General features: G+C 40.3%; 1 protein-coding gene across 2 annotated transcripts in view; it reads right to left on the bottom strand.

Moving 5' to 3' along the window:
* Nucleotides 1–628: 628 nt before the first annotated feature.
* Nucleotides 629–22,803, bottom strand: part of cdkal1 (CDK5 regulatory subunit associated protein 1-like 1) — a 260,221-nt gene continuing 238,046 nt past the window's right edge. For both annotated transcript variants that reach the window (XM_074682552.1, XM_074682553.1), the window contains exons 13-15: nucleotides 22,559–22,642; nucleotides 18,131–18,295; nucleotides 629–2,015 (exon numbers count right to left, since the gene is read on the bottom strand). In XM_074682552.1, coding sequence (XP_074538653.1) covers nucleotides 1,854–2,015; nucleotides 18,131–18,295; nucleotides 22,559–22,642 — 411 coding nt within the window. In that variant the 3' untranslated portion in view covers nucleotides 629–1,853. The remainder of the gene's footprint in view (nucleotides 2,016–18,130; nucleotides 18,296–22,558; nucleotides 22,643–22,803) is intronic.

Genomic DNA, 22,803 nt, shown 5'->3' with positions numbered 1-22,803 from the left:
CAGTGCGTGTTTACGCTCTTTCCCTCTCACAGGCGCGCACACACACACACACACACACACACGTTCGTTTTAAAATGCAGACATACTGACAGAGACACATGTGCTTGTGTCAGGCGACACATAAATTGGGGCATGCATTATTAACTGTCGCAGTTTTCAGAGCACATGTTGGGACTGTTGTACCTCAAAGCAGAGGAACAGAAGACAGAAACACAGCTTGAGTCTACGCATAACAACCAGCCAGAAAAACTCAATGCTTAAAAGAGGCTTTGGGTTCTCCTGTTTTAAAATCTATTAAAAAAGAGCCAAAACTTCAACGGGTATAATTGAACAAACAAGTTAATCAAAACAAAAGCTTTCTCACACATTACCAGCTGATTTTCTTTATTTAACCAACTCAAATGGTTTTGACGCATTATGAAGAAAACAAAAAGTACAAACACTGTCTTGATCATATTTCAGACTGTACATACACAGAGTGCACTGCAAAAACTGAAATAAAGGCAGTTACTTTATTTTCTATTTTTAAAAACAACTCTAATTAGACTTGAGCAACATTTACCTGACAAGTCCGGAATAATGTTTCTGAATTGCTTGTAAGAGGAAAAAAAATCTGCAATAATTTCAAGAGAAAGTGGCTCCAATGTGCCACATGGACTATTTTTAACTTAAAAAAAGACACAAGTACTTGCCTAGATTTCCTTTTCTTCATTATAGTCTATAAATAAACCATGTAATTCCATGTACGCTCACTTTAATGGGTTGGTGTCAAACAAAAACAAAACCTTTGTCTTTGTATTTTCATCCATAAAGCCAACTGGTAGCAATTTCTGAACCTATAAGATAAAGCATGTTGCTAAAAACTTATTTTGCACATTTCTGCAGCAGGCAAAACTATAAAACAAAAAATCTTCAAACAAAAAAAGAGACAAACACTGAAATACATTTTTCATGAAAATCTGAAAATATACTCTTTTTGTCTCTTAATCAAAAATAAATACTTCAGAACAATGGGTAAAAGTCACTTTTAATCAGCGTATTCACAAAGTATTCCAAATCCACAGACTGAATTGACACAAACAGTAAATAAAGCTCAAGACAATCCAACAAAAGAGAAGGTGATACTCTCTACAGAGGATGTTTGGAAATCTAACAAACTAATTTCTCACACTAACCCTCTCGGGTCATGTTTTCTGGACCTGTGAGTGAGTTTGATTCTTCATCAGCTGAGAGTTTTATAAAACATCTTTGCTCAGGTAAAAATAATTAAAATGTGCTCTGCTGGTTGAGCTGTGCTACAACGACCTCAAGAATATGAAAACAAACACTCATTACCTAATGGTCAGTGTTGTGCACCCATGAGTGAAAAAGAGGCAAAATCAAACATGGCACTGTTCTGACACAGCTGATGATCAGTCAACACACAGCTCTCCTACAACCCGTGCTTAAAGAAGAGTCTGATAAAAGGATTCAAACTAAAATGGATTTTGTACCAAAGGGATTATTCTGTTTCAAAGGTCCGTGAGGTCTGATGACCTGTGAGTGCCCACTTTGTTATCCCTCCTTTGTTGACGAAAAAAGCACTGACACTGTTTTTCTTTAGCCCAAAGTAACTGCTAAGTGGTAGATTCTGCTCTTTAATTAATAGTAAAAATTGACTGCTCTAAAAACAAGAGAAGTATTTCAAAACAGAACTCTAAACGTCCCCGATTTCATCCTTTTTCTTTGGATTTATTTAATTTGCAGTTGGATCAAAGGAAGCTGTGTTATTCTTTTATCACCTGCTTTTATCGCTGTGCAAGCTCATAAAACGTAACTTGTCCTCATTCACCTTCTGTTTTGTAGTTGCTCTATTAATAAAGTTTCTCTACAACAAAAGCCAGCATGATTGCTGCCAGAGCGAGTCCTATTCCAAGTTTCTTCAGTGTGTCTCTGTCCAGACTGTAAGAGCCGATCAGTAGGATAGATGAAGATGGAGAGGAGGCAGGACCGTGGATGCCGTTGGCCATCTGCTCCTGCGGAGGGAAACATACAGAAAAACAACATCAGACTTAAATCAAGAGAGCAACAGATTCTTGGCGCCTCCTTTATTGTTGTCATCCTTAAATCATAACAAAATGTTCAAATCTTCACCGACTTTTTCATGGTGTACTTTGCTGACTGCTCTCCATCATAAATTCAACAATGAATCCTGGATTGGTCTTCATGGTCGATGTTCAGTGAAATGAACCTCATCTCTCTGCTCCTTCAGAAAAGCTGAACATGCTCAGAAATAAACATTTCTAAATTATGTCTCAAGTGGTGTGCACTCAATGCACTCATGAAAATGTTTTGCTGGTTAAGAAGAAGTTATTTCAATCAACACAACAAGGATCCACTTGTCACGAGGGCCACCTTAGTTCACCTCCTGGTTAGAGAGAAGAACTCTGCCTTCGCTTGGTTGATCCAGTAAGACCCCTCTCTCCAGAAACCGAGTGGAGACTAAATTGTTTAAATATCAGAGTTTTAATATTTCTGGAGGTATAATTTGAATATCCCTGCTTGTGGGAGCAGATGGTTGCAGCTCAGCGCGTACGTCACATCCATATTTCATAATTAGAGGATCATCTTAAGATTAAATCAACTGGCCACAGTCACAAATCAAACAGCCAGGCTCGACAGCGCAGTGGTCAGTGATCCAACGCATTAAATGTCTGTAATCAGAGAGTTCTGTTCAGTCTTAATGTGTTGGACCATTAGGAAGACATCCACCGCTGAAGGAATGTGACAGTGAAAGATGGCAGAGAGCAAAGCAGAGGAGAGAGAAGCAGAAGGGGAAAGAGATAAAAGTGCCACAAGAGCAGGGAAGAAGACGACCAAATTCTGATGTCTTTTCCTTTGTTTTTAATATTTGACTCATACTCCGGGATTTTCTAAGAAATACTGGAGTTTTTCCCTAAACCAGATAAAATGTTATTCACTCTGCTTTTGCTTCATCATAAAATGGCAATCTATGTAAACGGCTGAACTATCACCCTTCATGGGTCATTTCTGCTAACCATTATGTACATTTAAAAATACATCTCTTGATGCCACTTGAGATTAGGATCCATGTACACTCCAGTGAAGCCGTCATGTGAGGAGCAAAAGGGATCCTGGAATTTCATTCTCTCCTCTCACCTGTTTTTCACTTACTCCTCTCACCTTCCAAAGTTTCATTTAGGAATAACAGACCCAATAATTAACAGAATTCTAATTTCACTGATGATTTGATATTTTGTGGATGAAAGCGTGCATAGAAGCAGCCGTTTGCTTATGCAAATAAGTGCATTTCAATTAAGATGCCATTATCTCTGAGCAGAGCAGTTAATGCAGTTTTGTAGTGATCCAATTATTACAGAGTGCTGTCTATTGAATCAAGCCCATGTTGATGAAGGTGCATTGTAATGTTGTTATGAGGGGAGGCTTGGAGAGAGACAACAATGCCAGAGTTAGCTCATGATGTTAGCTCATGATGTTAGCTCATGATGTTAGCTCAGCCAGAGAAAGACTGTGATATAACTGAGTTTATTCCTCAGTGCGACATTGTTTTCATGTTACTGTGGCAAGAACACAACTACGACAGCCTTTTATAGCAACACAACTCTTAGTATTCACCTTCGACATTGAAAGCCTGAAGGATTTTGGTGACACTTCTGCATAAGGCTTAACATTTTCAGGCTGGAGGTTGCTCATTGATCATAGCAAGCGGTTCAACAAGCAGAGTTGAAAAGTGCATGTGATCCTACTGAAGCAGCGGGAGGAAAATATTCAAAAACCGAGCTGGCTTTAATCTTTGCAGTGTTAAAATGAAACAGTTGGTAACACTGTCTACAGACTATCAGCCTTACACTACCCCAGCCTTTCCGTCCTAATCAATCATATTTCTGTTTGATCACACTTTAATTTAGTTTTATGATAATGTCTGGGAGTAGAGACCTGGGGCTGATTCAAAGCCAAGTCAATTGTCTGCTAAATAAATAATCCTGCACACCATGTGGCTGTTATAAATGGAGCTCTGAACATATCTGATAAGAGAACCAACACTTGTCAACATCTCTGAGTGGAGGAGAAATCAATCTGGATGACCTTGTGCTGGTTCGTACATGTCTTCTTCTTTCATATAGCTGGAAAAATTCAGTTTGAACCACAGGAGGTAGATCTAAGCAGAGATCTATTGAGAAATTGATCAGCAGCTTTCTAGAACTAGAAGGTGCCCTGGCTCAGGCCGAGGACCCTAATTACCTTTTATCAAGTTCATCAAGAGGCTGTGCTTTGGTATCCAGTTATTCAATGGATGGAACTCACATTTTTTCACATCCTTCTTTCTCACCCTGCTTCTTCAAGTATCTCAAACAGGACTTAGGCCACATTTACATGATACCAAAAACAGTAAATGTGATAACATTTCGTTGCGTTTTTGCCTTGCGTTTAGATGAGACCACGCTGCTGTTGTTTGTCCGAAAATAGAAAATTTTGATAACACTATAGAGTGGAGAGTTTTCAAAACGCTCCTCCATCCAGCCTCGTAAAAACACAGGGCAGAACATTTCAGGGTGAAACGCTGACGTCACCACATGCGCACTCCCAGTTTCAGGTGACGGTTGCGCACGCAGCCACAATGTCCAGTTAAGCCATTCCAGACCAGTTGGTGGCGGTAATGCGCCTCAAGGTTGGGTTGCCAACTATCTAACACAATAAAACGGCAGAAAAAGAACTAACAACCGCAACAATGATGGCTGATTTCCAAGTAGCATATATATATACACACATATATTCACATCCCCAACTACTGGCCTGGCATAGCCTCTACATCATTGTGACTTGTCCTCTTGGAGACGACAATCGTTTTCACGCCATCCTCATGTAAACGCGGGTGGCTTTTGGAAACGCAAAGAATGAATCTTAGCGGGAGTCTCCGTGTAAACGTGGTAGTAGACTGCAACAGATGTGACTTTGTTCTGTTTAAGGCCCTGCTTACATGACAGTGTTTCCACTGAAAACACCGGCTTACTGTTTACACTGCAACTGTCTATGTTTCAGAAAAATTCCACTTTGGAGGCTGTTTTCAAAAGTCTGCGTTTTAGGCCGGCTGAAACGCTGTTTCCGTGTAAACCCGAGGCCAAAACGTAACCAAACGTATGCGTTTCACCCTAAAACTGTTGTTGCGTAAACGATCCCTAAAACATGTCAAACAGTTACACAAGAACAGCTCTGTTCGGCACTGTACATATTCACTGGTCTGTAGCTTTCTATACCTGTTCAACTTGTGTGATTTTGGGCTGGTGAGGGGTTATAGCATGTTGTGAGCACATAAAACCTATAAAGATGGTCTTTGAGTGTGATTTCTCACATAGTTAAAAAGTTTGTACAAAGGTGTAAAATTCAGAAAACTCTGAAACAACAGCCCTCCACACCTTTCAGCTTCAAGTTAAAGAAAAAGAGTTTTTAAGGAGTGTGAACACCTGCCTGAATGTACAGCATGTATCTGTATGTAAGAGTCTGTACACGCCTACACGTGTTGTACGCACGCATGGCAGTGTGTAGAAGCAGCGGCACGGTGTCTGTCCTTTGCTTCCTTATCCTCCACATGATTCCCTCTCCCCTGTCCTCTCTAACAGTTGTGAACGCTACCTTGCCTCCCACTCTCTTCCTCAGTGTTGTTGCTGAATGGGATCCTCTGTTATCACACACAAAGGAGAATGGATACTATAACTGTTAACGCCTACATGACGCATCCATAAGTCACTCACAGTAACTTCAGACAACAGTTGGAGGGAGGATGAGTAACACAGGTCTGGCTGACGTTTCCACATTTGTTTAATGTTTGGAGCACCCTCGGACTCCCTGATGGCGAAAACTGATATGATGTTTTGTTGCTGTTTTGATACTTGAAAAACAATACCGGTGCTTTTGTTAGCTCTTGAGCTAAGATAAGCACGTGTTAGTTTTTGAACTCTTAAACTTAGAAACTGTTAACCTTTCAAATACACTTCTAAGGAAGCTAATTTATTCAAGTATGAATGAACTTAAAGCAAAAACAGACAAGTCTTTTATCAATCCTTCGTTTAAAGAGGTGAATACAGAAAGAGAAAGACTCCCTGCTTAAGGAAGAAAAAGATACAAATGAGTCATTAATGGAAACAAAGACAAAAGAAGAGCCAAGAGTAAAAAGTTGAGCACAAGAAGCATTATCCTTCTCTGCGCTGACAGGCCAAATGCACAGCTTCTTCTCTTTCCATCTATTTATCTGTCTCTCTGCAGGTGGCCCCTAACAACAGGGTGCCAGCAGAGAGACTGAATGGTACAGTTGAAAATCTATTACTACTGGGGAGGATAAGTGAAAATCCAAGTACCAGTAGGTGCGTGTCAGCACAGTGGGAGGGAAGGGGAGAGGAGAGGGGCGAGGTGCAAAAGTGAGAAAAAAATGAGCAGACGAAGGAGAGGAAGATAGAGGGCAAGAAAAGATGAGGGATGTGGTTTTCAATGATAGTTCACCACCTGCTAGCCAGCATGCTGAGTTGGTGCATATGTGTGTGAGAACAACAAAGTAGGAGCATTGGTATTTGTGATTTTGTGTGTGTGTGTGTGTGTGTGTGTGTGTGTGTGTGTGTGTGTGTGTGTGTGTGTGTGTGTGTGCATGTAGGCCTGTGTTGTGTCCTGTCTCGGTTCGCAGCGGTACAACAGAGCAAAATAATCCTACTTAAAAATCCTCCAACACTTCAGCAGGGCCACGGACCGCCTAACACAGCAAGATACTTTTCCCTCAAGGTCCTGGGCCCTCTAGGTCTTAAAATCTTTGGCTTCAATTTCAAACACACACTCTTTTAAGAAAAAGAAACAAAAAATCTGCCAGGGTGTCTGTTGCAGCCTCTGCCAACACACGGCAGTACACAAAGACACACACCACATCACGAGAGCCAGTAAGTACAATACACAGTGGTCACATTTCTCACATGATCCTCACCAGCTGTCAGTGTCACTCTATACACACTGAACCAATGGAAGTGGTTTGTGTGGGAGTGTGTGCGAGCGTGTGTGTGACTGTGAGTAAACAGATACTGTAACAGGCTCCTTAGTCACGGGTGATTTGACAAAGCCACAGTGACAGTCACAATGAGCTGCAGCTGTATTTACAGCTGGGCAGAGAGAAGGGACACAAATGATAATCCTTTCAAGTGATATTCCTGATACAACTAACAGCTTTCTGTGAACTCTAACTTTTAAGAATACATCTTTTGGGCCTGGTTTGTGAAACATAAAATCAAAAACAGATAAAAAAAACAAGCGCTCTATGAGGAACTGACTCATGCTGTTCTTTCTTCCTCTTTCTCTTCTGTCATCTGTCTAAACTTTCTTCCATCTCTGTAACCGTCAAACACTCTGACACAACAAACATATGAGTGTAAAGGTTTACCTGTTGTCACTTTACACAAACTTAAAAACACACAGCTTCCTTTACAAATACAATGTGTCAAGTTACACTTTAATGGGACCTGTATTTCCCTGTCACATGTGAATGCAGACACGGTGGTAAATACATGTGCCAGTCGAGTCACAGTTATAAACACACGTAACCTATGTTTACATTGGAAGACCTCACACCAAAGGTCATGCTTCTCTTTTTTGTTATTTTTTGGACAATATAATAACCTTGGTATCCCATTTGGTTAGACTTTATCAACAATATTCTTTCTGGAGTAATCAGGCTCTGTTTTTTCTTGCTCACCAAGAAACTACAGCACTGCCCAGCTACGGTCCATATAACAACATCTGCAGGCCAGAGGAGTGGAAGTTTGAATAGAACAGAATAGAACTTTATTGTAGTTGTAACAAGTACAATGAAATTGAAGCCACAGCAGCAATCAAGAAAACAAAAGTAAAAAAGTGTATAGAAAGTGAAAAAGGGTCCATAAGAAAATAGCCAGCCTCCACCTCCACAGGGTCCAGGACTGAGCTTCTTCAGTCATGCTCCATTTCTGCCTCCTGAATCCTGTCTGCTCACAGCAGGTGAAGTTCTTCCAGTGTGGCGTTGGTGTCTCATATCAGCTCCATTAGCCATGTCTGTGAATAGCATGATGCTACTCTGCCCTCTGGTATTCCCTCTGTTGCTGGGTTAGCACAGCTAGCTCGTCCATCTTATTGGAAATCGATCATACAATCCCAATAACAATGGATGGAAGGACAGGTCCATGTCGTCACTTCTTAGCTCACACCTGAGAACCAGCACGTTGTCCTCACCTCCTTCTCCTCATCTCGTGTGAAGACATCAGGCCTTACACCAGTTAGCATTGATATGCTACAGGCTGCTAACAGCTGAGTTCACATGTAAACAATGCAGCCATGGTTACATGTAGGATCTCCAGACAAACACAGGAGAAAAAGTTGTAAAAATATCACTGAAGCCACAAAAAGTTTGGTGTCCATGACCAACAAATGAGCCATACAAAGTAATGATCCACTCCAAATACAAAGATTAGGAAAAAGAAACGAAAAAATGACAAGAAACGGACAAAGAAGAGACAGCTGCTGCATAAGGCAGCCATAGCAAACAGGGCGGCGCCTTGCAACCAGTAAAGTGTCGACCAGTAAAGTGAGAAATGTCTAAAGGCAACTATTTGCTTGGACTTAGACTGATGTCGATTTACAATGATACAGTTCCAGTTCAGAATCAGAAGAGAACAACCAAACGTTTCCAGATGTGTTTCACCTGCCTTCTGTCTCTTCCACATTATTTGTCTCTCCTCCAGAGTCCATGACAATTACATGCAAACATGCGAAATTATTATGCTAATGAGACAACAATGTCATTTAGTGACTTTTAGTGACTTCTGCAGCAGCCAATAGTGACTTTCCTTATTGTTGGCATGTTGAAACTTGTTTGTTTGTATTTGTTTATTATTTCGTGGACAGCTTGTTTCACTCAGCTTTAATGATGCTTTAAATGGAAAACAGCCTCATTCTTTCAGGTTTTTCATGACAATACATGACATAAGTGATTAAAAATAATCCGTTAATAGTAGATTATTAGGGTACATGATAATCTGGGGTGTTAAAAACAATAACAATGTACACCAAACAAAACCAAAAAATATGACCATAAAACCGTGACAAGAACCAAACCATGCTTTTTGTGAACCATTCCATCCCTAGTGTTTTTTAACAGTGGGAAACATAATTACCAAAAATTGAAGACTTAAAGGTGGAAAGATTTAGTTTACATGTTGAGGGTATGAATTTATCCACTTTTAGCTGTCTCAGAAAGCAGAACTTTTTTTTTGATACACTACCTTCATTTGTTACCTCAGCCGTGGCTTTGTTTCACCTTTGAGTGAAAAAGTAAAAGGCCTGAGGTGATTGTTCAACAACCAGGAATATTTAATCAAATATTGTATCAAGTAACTTTCTGTTACAGCCCTGAGAGAGCAATCTGATACTACCCATTCCAGGTAGTGCCACTGGAGATGAAGTATCATCATGTTTCCCTGAGTCTGGAATCGTGGAGGGCTGATGACACCGCTGAAATGAAACCCATCTGAAACTTTTCAGGTGTCAAGGACTGCTATCTCTGTGGTCTATTAAAACATCAGTAGAAAAATTTAAAACTGGTGAAAAAATTTCAGGGGTACAATTAAAGCTGAAACAGGCCAACTGAGGCCAACAGAAAGTTGTAGGAGTCAAACCCCATATCAGAAGAGTCCCAAATGGTTTCAACCCAAACCACAAAAAGAAGCAAAATCAAAATCTCGAGTATAACTTTGTGCTTTGGCCTCCATTAGAAAATTAAATACTTACACACTTTACCTCTAAAGACTCTTTTGAAGAAACTCTTCTATGTTGAGTTGTAAATAAGTCTCACTGTACAACAACAATGAACAGCAGCACAATACTTTTTTTATACCAAACTGCAGGGCCTGTTGAGCTTAAAAGAAGGGTCAACGTGACACAAAACAGAGCCATCTTGAGAGTTGTCTGCCATATACTGTTACTCAAGAGTTCTTTCTATGGCCAGTGCTGTGGAAATTATAATTTCATGATAACAAGGAGATAAAGACTAAGAAAAAACATGCATACTCTTATATATCTTGAGCGTAGATGAGGGATTGCTTATTTACATCCTCCATCTGTTGTTCAAAAGCAAACAAAACAGAGCACCAGCAAAGTAAAACCTCTGCCTTTTTAAACCCACAGAATGAGGCTGCATAATGCCATTTGACATGTACGCTAAGAAAACTGGAAATAGACACGACTGATATTTTTGATGGCTGAACATTTGTCTCTTTGTAACTATGACTTTGGCTCTTCCAGTAAACACAAAGCACAGGCCATGTAATACAATTTGACATGCTAAATGAAATGCTTAAAATAGCTACGCCTGCTGTTTGGAAAGCTAGGCAAATTATTTGCTACCGGAGTAAACAAAGTCATGCAAAGGCCAAGCTAAACCTTTTGACATCTCAGATAAAGAAAAATAAGTTAAAAATAGATTTGAGAGGATTAACTGTATCCCAGCAATGAAAGACAGCTTAATCTTTGATTTTTTTTTGTTATTTTCTGACAATACAGATGACAACATGCAGCGTACATAACGCAACATCAAAGCAACAATACAGAGCAGTTACATGTCAACACAGAGCCTTTCAGATGTTTGGGGTGAAATGCTCATTTTGGTTCACGTGTAATGCCTTGTGTCTATTTGTCTGTGTTTTATATGCGTGTATAATTTGTCTACATGACGATCATGTGTGTATAGTTGGTGTATCACACAGCCTGCGGGCAGTAGGAGCCCGCCAAACACACCAGGGAGTCTGTACATTGGCGTGTATGTATATATGATGTATGTGTGTTAGCGTGTGTGTGTGTGTCAAGGATTTGTGTGCATGCATGTGTGTGTGTGTTTGTGAATAAGCCATGCTTTACCAATAAACCTGCTGTATATTGTTGTGAATCTGAGTCTCTGTACACTAAGAACTATGATGCAAAATACCAGCAATCTCACCCACTCATTTTGTACGAGAAAATTTAAGATACCATTTAAAATTGGCTATATGTTCTCCTATATTCCCCTTTTTCCATCAACTGATGCCAAAGAAGTAAAAAAACACAAACAGAAGACACAGGATGGAGGTGAGAAGGAAGGCTGTGAGGAAACTGATGTAAGAGGACTTAAAGAGGGAGAAAGACAGAATAAACCAATGAGATGAAAAAAAGAAACATAAAATGTGATGAGAGCGAAAGAGAAACTCAACGGGGGCTGAGAAACTAAGCCCCACACCAGCCTAACAGAAAAGTAGGAAAAGAGTCTTGAAAACGTAATACCACTGTAGAGATTGGTCCATTCACCTCCATTTTTTTGTTATTCTGTCAATTTATGGTCACCGAGGGACACATTTCTATGTCCGTCCTAGAGCTTTCCATTCTCTCTCTGTGTCTTTCATACGAGCTCTCAATTTGCTGTCTTGTGGAGGGAGCATGGCTGTTTTCTTGTCTTTCTCCTATTCTCTCTGTCTCCTTGAGAAAGTATGCTGTGAAAGGAGCTGATTATTGGATGGCACTCAAGCTGCTTTTCTGTCTCCTGATCTCTCCGTCTACCTCGCTCCCTCTTTCATTCTTGCTTCATTTTTTGGCCTCTCACTCACACCCCCACCCCACCTTTTCCTCCTCTTCTATCATTTAATTTCATCTGAGGATGAGGACCAGTGAAGATACTTTCTCTTTTTCTTTCCTTCACCATGCTGTTGAGTGCTTTTTCTGCTATTGTGTCCCACTAAAAAGACTCATTACTGTCCTTCCCTTTCTGCGGAAAGTGCTGTTTCTATGAATGAAGGGCTGACAGGGAAAGAGAAAGAAAGAGAGGAGGGAGAGACTCTAAGAGTAATGGAGAGAGGGAGAGGACGGTGGAGGAGATGTCATCCATATCAATAAAAGAACATTTTTCGAAAACCTTGGTCTTGTTTCATGAAATAAAATGGCAAAACATCAAGGCCTATTAATGAACATGTCACACCACACAAAGACATCAGGGAAGGCAGGAAAAACGGGCAGAAAGGCAAAATTTTAAAAACAGATAAAAAATCAAGGACAAGACGGGGGATGGAAAGTAACACAACACAAACACAATGTTACTAATGTGTTGTCCATGCCCCAGCATTTCCATCAGGGTTAGTGAGAAATGGTTTTTAATGTAGCAGAAGGGAAGCAGATCACCCCATTTAGTTTATAATAGGTTGACAGGTTTTATTGACAGACACTTAAAAAGTATTACTTCAGAAACCAGTGAAAACATTGTACAACACTGGAAAAGTAGTCTCCTGTTTTATTTTATATAAAAAAAAGGTTTAGCCAGTTATTGTGTAAACCTGGTTGATGAAATGAGGCTCCCACTTCCAGATAATCTCAAACAAAATGTTGGAAATTTGCTAGTTCAACATTTTGAATGCAAGATGTATGACTCTTCCCCTTCTGTAAAGAAGTGTTTAAGCCAGGGGTGGCCAACCAGTCAGAGACCAAGAGCCACAAAAATGACTGTGGTACTACAGAGAGCCACGTCACGCAGGGGGTCTTACAAACACACTTCCTCTCACACATTAAAGAAATGACAAAAAATGAAAATCAATACATTACCAACTTTCAAAGCAAGATTTATGGTGTTTTTTAGTGTGTTTAAATTTGTACTAGAGAAGAGAAACTGAAACTTAAGTATCAATCTGTAGACCCAAACATTGATCAACACTGATCCTAACATTGGCATTAGTATATCAGTATTTAAGATTGATCGGCACACCACTACTCTTAACTATATATATATTTTTATGAATGGATCGAAGAGCCGCACACAGAAAGGCAAAGAGCCACATGCGGCTCCTGAGCTGCAGGTTGGCCACCCCTTGTTTAAGCAGTAACTTTAGTATGACTAAAACAGTACATCACTCTAGGAAAATAGATTCACAGATGTCAGACTTTTTTTTCACTGAACAACTCTTTGCTAATTTAAGACTCATGAAAGAGAAAACATGATCATTGGTTGCAGACATGTACAAGACCTGTTAGCTGTTATTTTTGTCAAACAAAAACATAAACAAAAACTTCATTAGCACATTAAGAAAAAGAAATCACAAATGAAAACGCCTTGAAACTAATAAAGATCTTCGCTTTCTATGAACCGCGGAGCTCAACACAGCATTATTGGGCTACACACAAAGAGCAGAGTACCATTAGATCACTGAATCCATCCTCTTTACTCATTCATCCATCCATAATTCCTACACCTGTCCATATTCACACATCCATGCATCCGTTCATCTGCCCATCCATCAGCTGAGTGTATCTAAGCCATCACCGTCTCCATATCTATCCATATCTATCTGTCCACTCTCAGGTCCATCCATCCACACAAGCTTTTACATGCCACCACTCTATAAATCCATTCATCTTTCAATTCGTCCATATTGCTTCATTTCAGTGCACATCAGTATGGATGCTGGCTGCTGTGCAATCATTCCTCCCTCCATCTGTGAAATGATAGATCTCTCTCTTTGTTCCTTTTCCACAAATGGACATTACAGACCTTGGCGGACTTCTCTGCCTATCAAATCACTGACATATCCAACCCTCTTTCTGTCTTTCACTTTGTCTCACAGCCCTCCTCTGCATCTTAGATGAAAGGATACAGCCTGGCCTCCAACTGTCTATCAGCGACACAGCTATCATGGACCTCACACAATCACTCTCTCCTCTTGCTCTGTTATTCTTCTGTTTTTCTCTCGCTCTCTGACAAAAGCCCGTAATTATAGTCTCCACTGCGAGACATGGGGGTGAGCATCAATCTGCCTTCTCTTAATCACTCATTCATCACACTCACACATACATATGCACACACACACAGCCCAGTGTGTGGTGGACTCATGCAGTCACTTAAAGAATACCTGATCTTGAAATATCTGTTGACAACTCACAAGTGCGTATGCAGTGTGTGTATCCTAATCTGGCTTCTTTGTATACATTTTAGTGTCAGATTGTACAGAATGCATGTGTGTGTCTGTCCAATCAGACCTCTCCACTTAGACATAACACTGAATGCAGAACTGGCACATTGATGTCAAGGACATCACATAAACCAGAGGGCTGTATTGCAACTGTGGCTGAGTGTGTGTGTGTGTGTGTGTGTGTGTGTGTGTGTGTGTGTGTGTGTGTGTGTGTGTGTGTGTGTGTGTGTGTGTGTGTGTGTGTGCATAGCTTGCAGATGTTTCCAAGCCATTAGGTCACTCATCTGTGAGCACTAAGATCCATTGTCACTCCTCTGCCATCAAGAGGTGACAATGAGGGTGATATGGGCTAAAACACATATCATGTGCAGCATTTTAGGAAGTCCTTTCTTTATGCATCATATGAGAATTAGGGATGCATCGACTCAACTTTTATAGTTCCAATACCGATACCTGGGCTTTGAGTATCAACCAATACTGATCCGATACCAGTGTTTACTAATAACCTGCATGTCCTCCTTAGACTGGTAATGTTTTAAGTAAAAGGCAAAAATGAGTATATGGAGTTACTGAAGTTAAAATCTATTTAAACAATAAAATATTCAAATGTTTACCAGCAGTTTGGTAAAAATCATGCTTCAGAATGTGCAGAAATTAATATTCAATTGTTATAATTTTTACCTTGTAGACTGGCAATTCAGCAAAAAAAAAAAAAAAAGAAAGTGCATCAATTCCAAATCAAGTATCCAAGAGCGCCAGTAAAAAAGAAAAGGGAGAAAGCTGGTTGCCTGGACAGGCTATATGCTGAAATCCTGAGGTTACATTCAATACCTTTTTAAGACATTTATAAAAACCTTTCAAAAAGTCTTAAGACCTTATCGCAACTTAAAGATGTTGTTAGCAACCAATCTTTGACAATTGTAGTTTGCATTTTAACATACATTAGATAAGCTGAGAAGGAATAAAGCTTGAAAGAATAAATGAAACTTAGGACAGATTAATTGACATACCCATCACCACAACAAGTAACAGCAGTTATTCAAGGCCAACGTGCAGAAAAAACACACAGGTATTTATTTTACCATTATCAAATTTAGCACATGTGCTTAAGATTGTGTTATTTGCTTTCTATCAGCGCTACTTACGGACGGCTTTTTAAAGTACTGTATGAACTGAGTTTGTTGTCACATTAGCCTACAGGTATGCTGGGCTGCTAGCGATACATATAGCTCACACCTCACAAAATTACACCTTTGCTTGTTGTCACGTTTCAAACAATAGCGCTACGTAACTGTACTGATTAATACCCAATCTCGTTGCATTGTATCCAGTAAAAAGTTGATTTGAATAAAGAAAATTAGTTCCAAAACAAGCACACGCTGGTCTATGATGAGTGTGACGAGCAGAATGATTGTCCAATCACAAGGTGCGGTTATTTTTGAAGGTTCAGACCCTGAGAACATTTTCGAAACCAGATGGACTATTTCCATGGTGGATAGAAGGAACTATCTGTCTAGCATGTCAGGTTAGTTTGTAACAGTCGCAAGAAGGAAAATAAATATTCATAGATACTTTTGGAGTCAAAGCTTATATACCAATAAAAATTAATACCTCATAATATTAGGATTTTTCATACTTTTTAAGGGTCTAAATTTTCCCACAACTGACTTATCAACTTTTGATACTTTTTAAGACCCCGCAGACACCCTGCTGGATCGGCACAAGGGATCAGCCCCTTCCCACCGATACCAATCCAGCTTTGAGGGGCATCCATCCACCAATACCCAATACCTGGATCAGTATCTGTGCATCCCTAATGAGAATATGTTGATTGTTGATATGAAAAGCAGAGCAGCTGAGGCATATAAATGTAATTAAATTTACAGATCTGTAAAATCCTAAATTTAAATATGCTCTGTTCACCTCTGAGTCTGTTTTTTTGTAATCTACCGACTCTGTTGAATCTTTTTATCATCCCAAGTGAAATTCCACAAACTTTCCAGTAAATGAACATCCTAAAACACAGTTCAAAGTAGACTGGCTAGCTAAAATGGACAGAGATATGTGAGATATAAGGAGTGTTTACAATCTCGTATATCAGTCGTCTCTTTCGTGATATTTTCTCTCAAACATTTGTAACCTGTGCATGTTTTTCCAAGTGCTACAAACTGAGTGCTGGAGAAAGTAAGCAGGGAAAAATAAATGGTAGCTTGTGTTGCTGTATGGCCTGCTGACTTTATAAGGCAACTAGTTTGACAAGGTCTGGTCCTCACTGCTGAACTTTTCAGTGCTAAGTGATGTGTCGCTTGGCCCTGTGTGAAACCTTTCTCTCTTTCTTTTTATCTCATTCTCTGCCATCCATTTCACCCCTCTCTCTGCTTGCTTTCCTCTTCATCAGTGTCGCCCTCTCTCTCTCCCTCATGTCTCTGTCTGTTCCTCAGGTCCCCTCCCTCTCAGTCTGGCAGTAAAGGCTGATGGAGTGTGAAATTAGAAAGTGTATCATATTCTGCTCTGTGGCTCCAAGTCCTGAGCTATAAGCTACAGCTAGTCAGAGTGAAAAATAACATGCAGTGAAACAGATACATTAACATGCTGTTGTGTGTGTGTGTGTGTGTGTGTGTGTGTGTGTGTGTGTGTGTGTGTGTGTGTGTGTGTGTGTGTGTGTGTGTGTGTGTGTGTGTGTGTGTGTGTGTGTGTGTGTGTGAGTTGAAACTCACGACAGAGGACAGTTTAGCCAGCCACAGCTTATCTTAAATTACTTATCTCACGCCTGGTACACTGGAGCTTTCTCACAAACTGCAGAAGTGAACACGGATTAAAAAAAATGCAGAGCAATTCACACTCACACTCACGCAAAAAAAAAAAAAAACACACACACACACACACACACACACACACACACACACACACACACACACACACACACACACACACATACAGTTTTGATAACGCAAAGTGGAAGCTGAACAGATATACAACACTTTAAATAAGTGATTCTCAAAGTGAGTTCCCAGGACCCCCAGAGGTCAGCGAACCATAGCTCCATAGCTTGGGGGTCTTCAGAATCATTCATAACATTTGTAAAACAAGACAATAAAATCAGCAATGTTTTACAATACTCCTGCTCAATACTGAATGTAGTTTTGTGCCATGAGATCAACTTTGATATGATCACATGTGTATTACTTCACAGTGCACGACAGAATAAAACAAAAAACAATAAAAAAAACCTCCAATCAAGAAGCATCTCAGAGCAAACAGTTTACCAAAGCTTATGAGATGAATTATCTTAAAACTAGAAATGTAGCCTAAATCTATTATTCCAAAGAACTACATAGCTGATTATTACATAGTATTCATATTGTGCTAATGAATGTGAAGATAAAGGGAGGATCCTTGGGAAAATATCTCACCTGGAAAGGGTCCATGGTCTAAAAGTCTGAGAACCCCTGGTTTAAATTCACCTGCAAAGCTGTACTACATAGAGACAGATGTATTTTCTGGGACACAGAGTCAGCAGTTTAAAGCTGCCATGCAAAGGTTACTGCCCTGCACTAAACTATACACAGACAAAGATGAATTAAACCATTCAGCTGGGATTGTGACTTGGACAACAGCGACAGAGTTATGGAAAAAAACAAACATAATAACAAACAAATAAATACACAAACTAAAAAACAAAGGTGATTAATGTCAACTCTATCAACTGAAGCTTCAATTGAAGATAGCCCATATGATGCTGCTGCTCATACCTTCATGTAAACAACTTACACTAATTCCCTAACAAAGATAACTACTGTAAACAGATCTTTCATAGTAGAATTCCACCCACAGCTTGATATTAGTTATTAAAACTGGCATTCATTTGACCTGTAGGTCCTACTGAGTTTATTTAAGTTCTATATGTTCAGTAGCTTTTTATGCTTTATGTAAACATCACATCCTATTTTAATGTTCCAGACCACTCTGACGATCACACTTTGTTACATCTCCTTTGCAAACAAGCCAGTAACATTTTTATGCAAGACATGTCAACAACGTTTTACAGTGCTGTAGTAACAATGTGGTATTGAATTTATAAAATGGGATTCACAGCATAAGCATGTGTGCATGTTGCGTTTGTTTACCTGCATCAGACCAGACACCTCTCCTTTCTGAAGTGGTGTGGCGATGGACGGTGTGAATGGCTTACTGTCCTCTACCGGCCGGCCTTTAAGGAAGTGTTTTCCTGCCTCATAGATGTCCACCTCAATCATCTTCCCTTTGAACTCAGGCCTTTGAGGAACCAGCACCTGCAAAACAGGAGAGGGACTTCATGATGCTACTGTTCTTGAAAACCTCAAAACTCACAGTTAATTTCTTGGCGTATTTGGTGGGGACCATGGAGTTACACCTTCACTACAACAAAAATTAAAATATTTTTCTTTCAAAAACAGAAGGTAAGTGAGGTTCATGAGATGTCTAAAAAAGCAGACAAAAGTGCTGTGTTGTAAAGTGGCTGCATTTGAGTGACCAGAGATAAAAATCCAGCATCTTGCTGTGTTTCAAAAGCAGAGCTTTATAACTGGTTACTTCACCAAATAACAATCCCTCTGCACGTCTCTTCACATCTGTCAATTAAATTCTCAATTAACTGCTGATCAGAGCTGCTTTCCCCAACGCTCCCCCACATTGTTATTCAGCGAGTCCCTGCCTGCATGCCAAAAAAACACAGGGCTGAGTGTTTTCAATCCCATTTATAGAAGCCCCCAAGGTCAAAAAACTACGGCAACAACTGTGAGATAAACCAGAGGGATTTGCTGGTTTGTCTTATTATTTCACCATGGCAACTATAAATCTCGGCTGATCACAGCAGGAGGGAAGAGAAAACAAAGACTTATAATTATGGCTTAGTGTGAAATGGAATTTGTTCTTAATGACCTACTCCCGTAAATAAAGATCATATGCAAATCATTTCCCTTTCAAAACCATTTTCAAACCAACCACAAAGTTGACAGATGACATATTCTGTTGCATTAGAAGTCCTGACTGATTCCTTTTCTTCTGCACTTTTTCCTATCAACTCTAAGAGAAAAACTAGTGTTTTGATTGTTGGTGGGATTTAAAACTTAAGTCATAAAAGCTTCAAGAATCATTATACAAGTAAGCTGTAAGAAGGGGGTTTCTTTAGAACTTTAAACGTGAATCAATCCAGTAAAAAGACCATGTTTAAAACTGTATAAATATGACTCATTACATTCATTGCTCAGTCTTTTTTCTCCATGCAAAGAATCCAATGACAGGAGAAGAAGCAGGGGAGTAACCTTGGACTGTTGGGGATTCGATGTCTTGGCCAAGTACGCCTCAGTGGGGTGGTTACATGCTGATTCAGATCGTGTGGTGGTCTGTCTAACCATTACGCAGCTCTGCAGGGCTAAGCTACTGACTGGGCAGAAGAGAGCATGTGAACTGGTGGAGGGAGTGTTACTGCTGTGAAGGCAGAAGCAAGCCTGGCTCAGTGTTAATCTGTCAGTCTTTATCCAGCTGGTAGAATATGATAGGAGACCAAGAACAGGCCAAACACACACACATACACACACCAACACACAGTCTGCGCCACACCTGCCTAATCATTACACCTGCTGCTCGACACTCTGACCACTGTGTGTGTGTGTGTGTGTGTGTGTGTGTGTGTGTGTGTGTGTGTGTGTGTGTGTGTGTGGATAGAGTGAGCGTCCAGGCTGAGAGCAGAGGAGTAAATCGGCAGGGCTGGAGGGGGAGGTAGGTGAGTGTTTGTGTGTGGGTGAGGGTCATTTGAGGCCCATTACAGGGTGATTAAATGATGAAAGAGCTCGTCTGATTTCAGTGGGAACCCCCCTCCTACTTCCTCATCTAGCTACCAACTGGTGCACACACACACATAGACACAGACACACACACACGCACACAGGTGGGCTGGGTGCCGATTATATCCGTCAGGATAGATATCTGTCCGATGGTGTAAAATGGAAACTAGGCCATTTGTTCACACTTGCACCTTTTTCTCTCCCATATTCCTCACATCCTTCAACCCACACACCTTCCTCCTCTCTACCCTTTTCTTTCCCTGTCTCTGCTCTGACAACTCATTTTACTTCACGGCTGACCTTGACCTCTCTTTTTTTCTACCCCTTCACCACCCATTCCTCCCTGCCGAAAGGATAGACATCATGGATTGTCTCTGTATTTTGATCAACACTATTTTATGGCATTAAAGGATGATGCTTTACAGAGGGTGATTACATTACGGCACATAAATTCTGTATAAAGGACTGAGAATACGGTACGGGTTCCAGTGTGACTCACAGATCTACTGTAGATGTACAGTTTACATGATTGGATGATTTATCCCCTGGAGGGACAGATTCAGGAACATATTAGTACATAATGTTTCATGTTCTTTCTTTTCAAGACAGAGAGTGATTTAGGAGCTCAGACTAAATACTTAATATCCTCCTCTCCCAGAATATGGGACCAGGAAAACATCAAACATGCCAGCAAGCTCTCTTCTAGACTACAGTGAACTAAAACACACATGACATACATGCCTGCATATGCACGACTGCACACATGCGTGAAGGAGTTTGCTCAACACACACATGAACTGAGTGACACTGGGAACTTAAAGTTTATAGCCTGCAGAAGGAGGTGCAAAGGGGGTGGAGAGGAGGGGAGGAGAGGAAAGTGGAAGGGAGGAAAAATTATTACCAGCCCCTGCCCTCCCTGCTAATAAAAAGCATAACTTCAAACATGTTTCTGATGATGGTTAAAGCAGGAGGAAATTGATTTATTTGAAGATGTTCTAAAGTAAATTTTTCACAGGTTGAGAGAGGGTCTTTGAAGCCATGCGGATGTTTGTGTGTGCGTGTGTGTGTGTGCATGTGTGTGTGTGTGTGAGTTTGAACAGCTGCATGTGTGTAGGATGGAATGTTCATGTCTTTAGGGCTGACCTTAATGTTAGTACAGTAAAAAAAAAAAGTAGTGCCGCTATCAGCCTTAAAACGCTCTCATGAACACCGCAGGGTGTGTGTGTGAGTGAGTGTGTATCTTGGTGTGTGTGTGATATTATAGGTAACCTACTTTAGTCAATACAAGCTTAAGCTTGTGACACCTGCTGAGAGTACTCCTGTGACATGCAAAGCAAAGCTTCTGATCTGATTTAGTGTGTGTGAAAACGAGGAAGGGTTGGATCAGCTTCACACATGAAAAATCTTCATCAAATGCAGATTCATTTGCAGCTTTACAAATGCATGCTTTGGATGATGGATTGAGTCTGGGGCCAACACAACTATTTAAAGATTCATTCTGTGTAAGGTGTCAACAAACATCAAGTGTGAAGACTTGTCCCAGCAAACAGATATTCATAACAGCCTGGTTGGCTTGACTTCATTTCAATGGTTGATCACCAAGCGCAGGATAGAGGAATAAATATACTCAAATTTATAAATGCTGCAACATGTAAATATGATTAAAACACGACCAGTAGTACATTACTTTGCTTTGAAGTAGTAAAAGGTCCCATATTATGCTCCTTTTCTGTAGTTTAATATGGATTATTGATGTCTTCATGAAATGGTAGTAACATGTTTGGGTCCAAAAAGCCAATAAATGAAGCACAGCAGCAGCAGTGGGCGTGACCTTCATATGTAAATGAGCCACCGCTGATACCGCCCCGCTCTGCGTCACTGAGAGCGGCACCAAGAGCTCTTAGTTTAGAAAACAGCGAAGCTCATTTACCCTAACATCACAGGCTAAAACAACAGGCTAACCGTTGCTAAAGTTAGCATCCTGAAGCTAACACAGAGACAGGGGGACACTGAGGAAAAGCTCTTACATCTGCTCCACAGCACACAGCATTTAAAATACTCACATTTCCAGGGTTGAGGTTTGTTGGTGGATGGTTGGTAATGCCCGTGGATTCAGGACCAGGCTATTCACTAGCCCTCTGTTGTATTGTCCAAAGTTGGAAAAGCATTTGGCCATGAAGTGACTAGCACACACATGTACAGTTTTACTGAGTGTAGCTGGCACGTTTCCCTCATAAATGAACTCTAGCCACTCAGTCTTGTCTTCTTTTGAAATGGGAAGCTTGTGCATGGAACAATGTGGCTGTTCACAGCCAAAAACAAAGCAGAGGGGAGGCAAGGGGGTTCGGGGGGTATCTGCTTCGGTGGACCAATCAGGTCAGACTTGCTCCTGATTGGTCAAAAAAGGGAATCGCTGACGTCGGCAAATTCCCAAAATCCAAACAGCTCATTTTAGGTCAGGATTTTATATTCACAAGCACTACTAAGTACAGGTTTTGTCATTAAATATCACATTTTGTGGGCTGGGAGGAAAGCCAAAGACCCACAAATTTCACTAACAGACTTAATAAAGTGATTTTTGCATAATATGGGACCTTTAACATAGACTGGTGCCTGAATAAAAACATTGACAACTCACGAAGATTCTGTGAAAAGTTCAAGTCATCCTGGAATTATCGAAGGTAAGAGGACGCACCTCAGTTATTATGCAGTCTGTAACATTAAACCTACCTGTTCGTAGAACTTGTTATGAGCAACATAGTATTGGGCATCAAATGACTCCTCTGTGACCAGCACGTGTTGCCTCTCCCCAACCTGCAGAGAGAGAAAAAGAAAAAGAAAAGAAAAGAAGGAGAATTATAAATCATGCCCAGATGAAAATCATCTACACACAAGTTCATTTCTGGGGACACATCAAAAGTTTAACTAATGCACTTTTATCTTTAATTATTGCCATCTTTGTGTTGTGTGTTTAT

The sequence above is a fragment of the Halichoeres trimaculatus genome, unplaced genomic scaffold, assembly GCF_033239565.1.
Source record: "Halichoeres trimaculatus isolate MK-OKI-2021-1 unplaced genomic scaffold, fHalTri1.1 fHalTri1_scaffold_12, whole genome shotgun sequence".
Classification (NCBI taxonomy): Eukaryota; Metazoa; Chordata; class Actinopteri; order Labriformes; family Labridae; genus Halichoeres; species Halichoeres trimaculatus.
The sequence above is the reverse complement of the archived record's forward strand: the minus strand, read 5'-3'. Positions and strand labels throughout refer to the sequence as shown.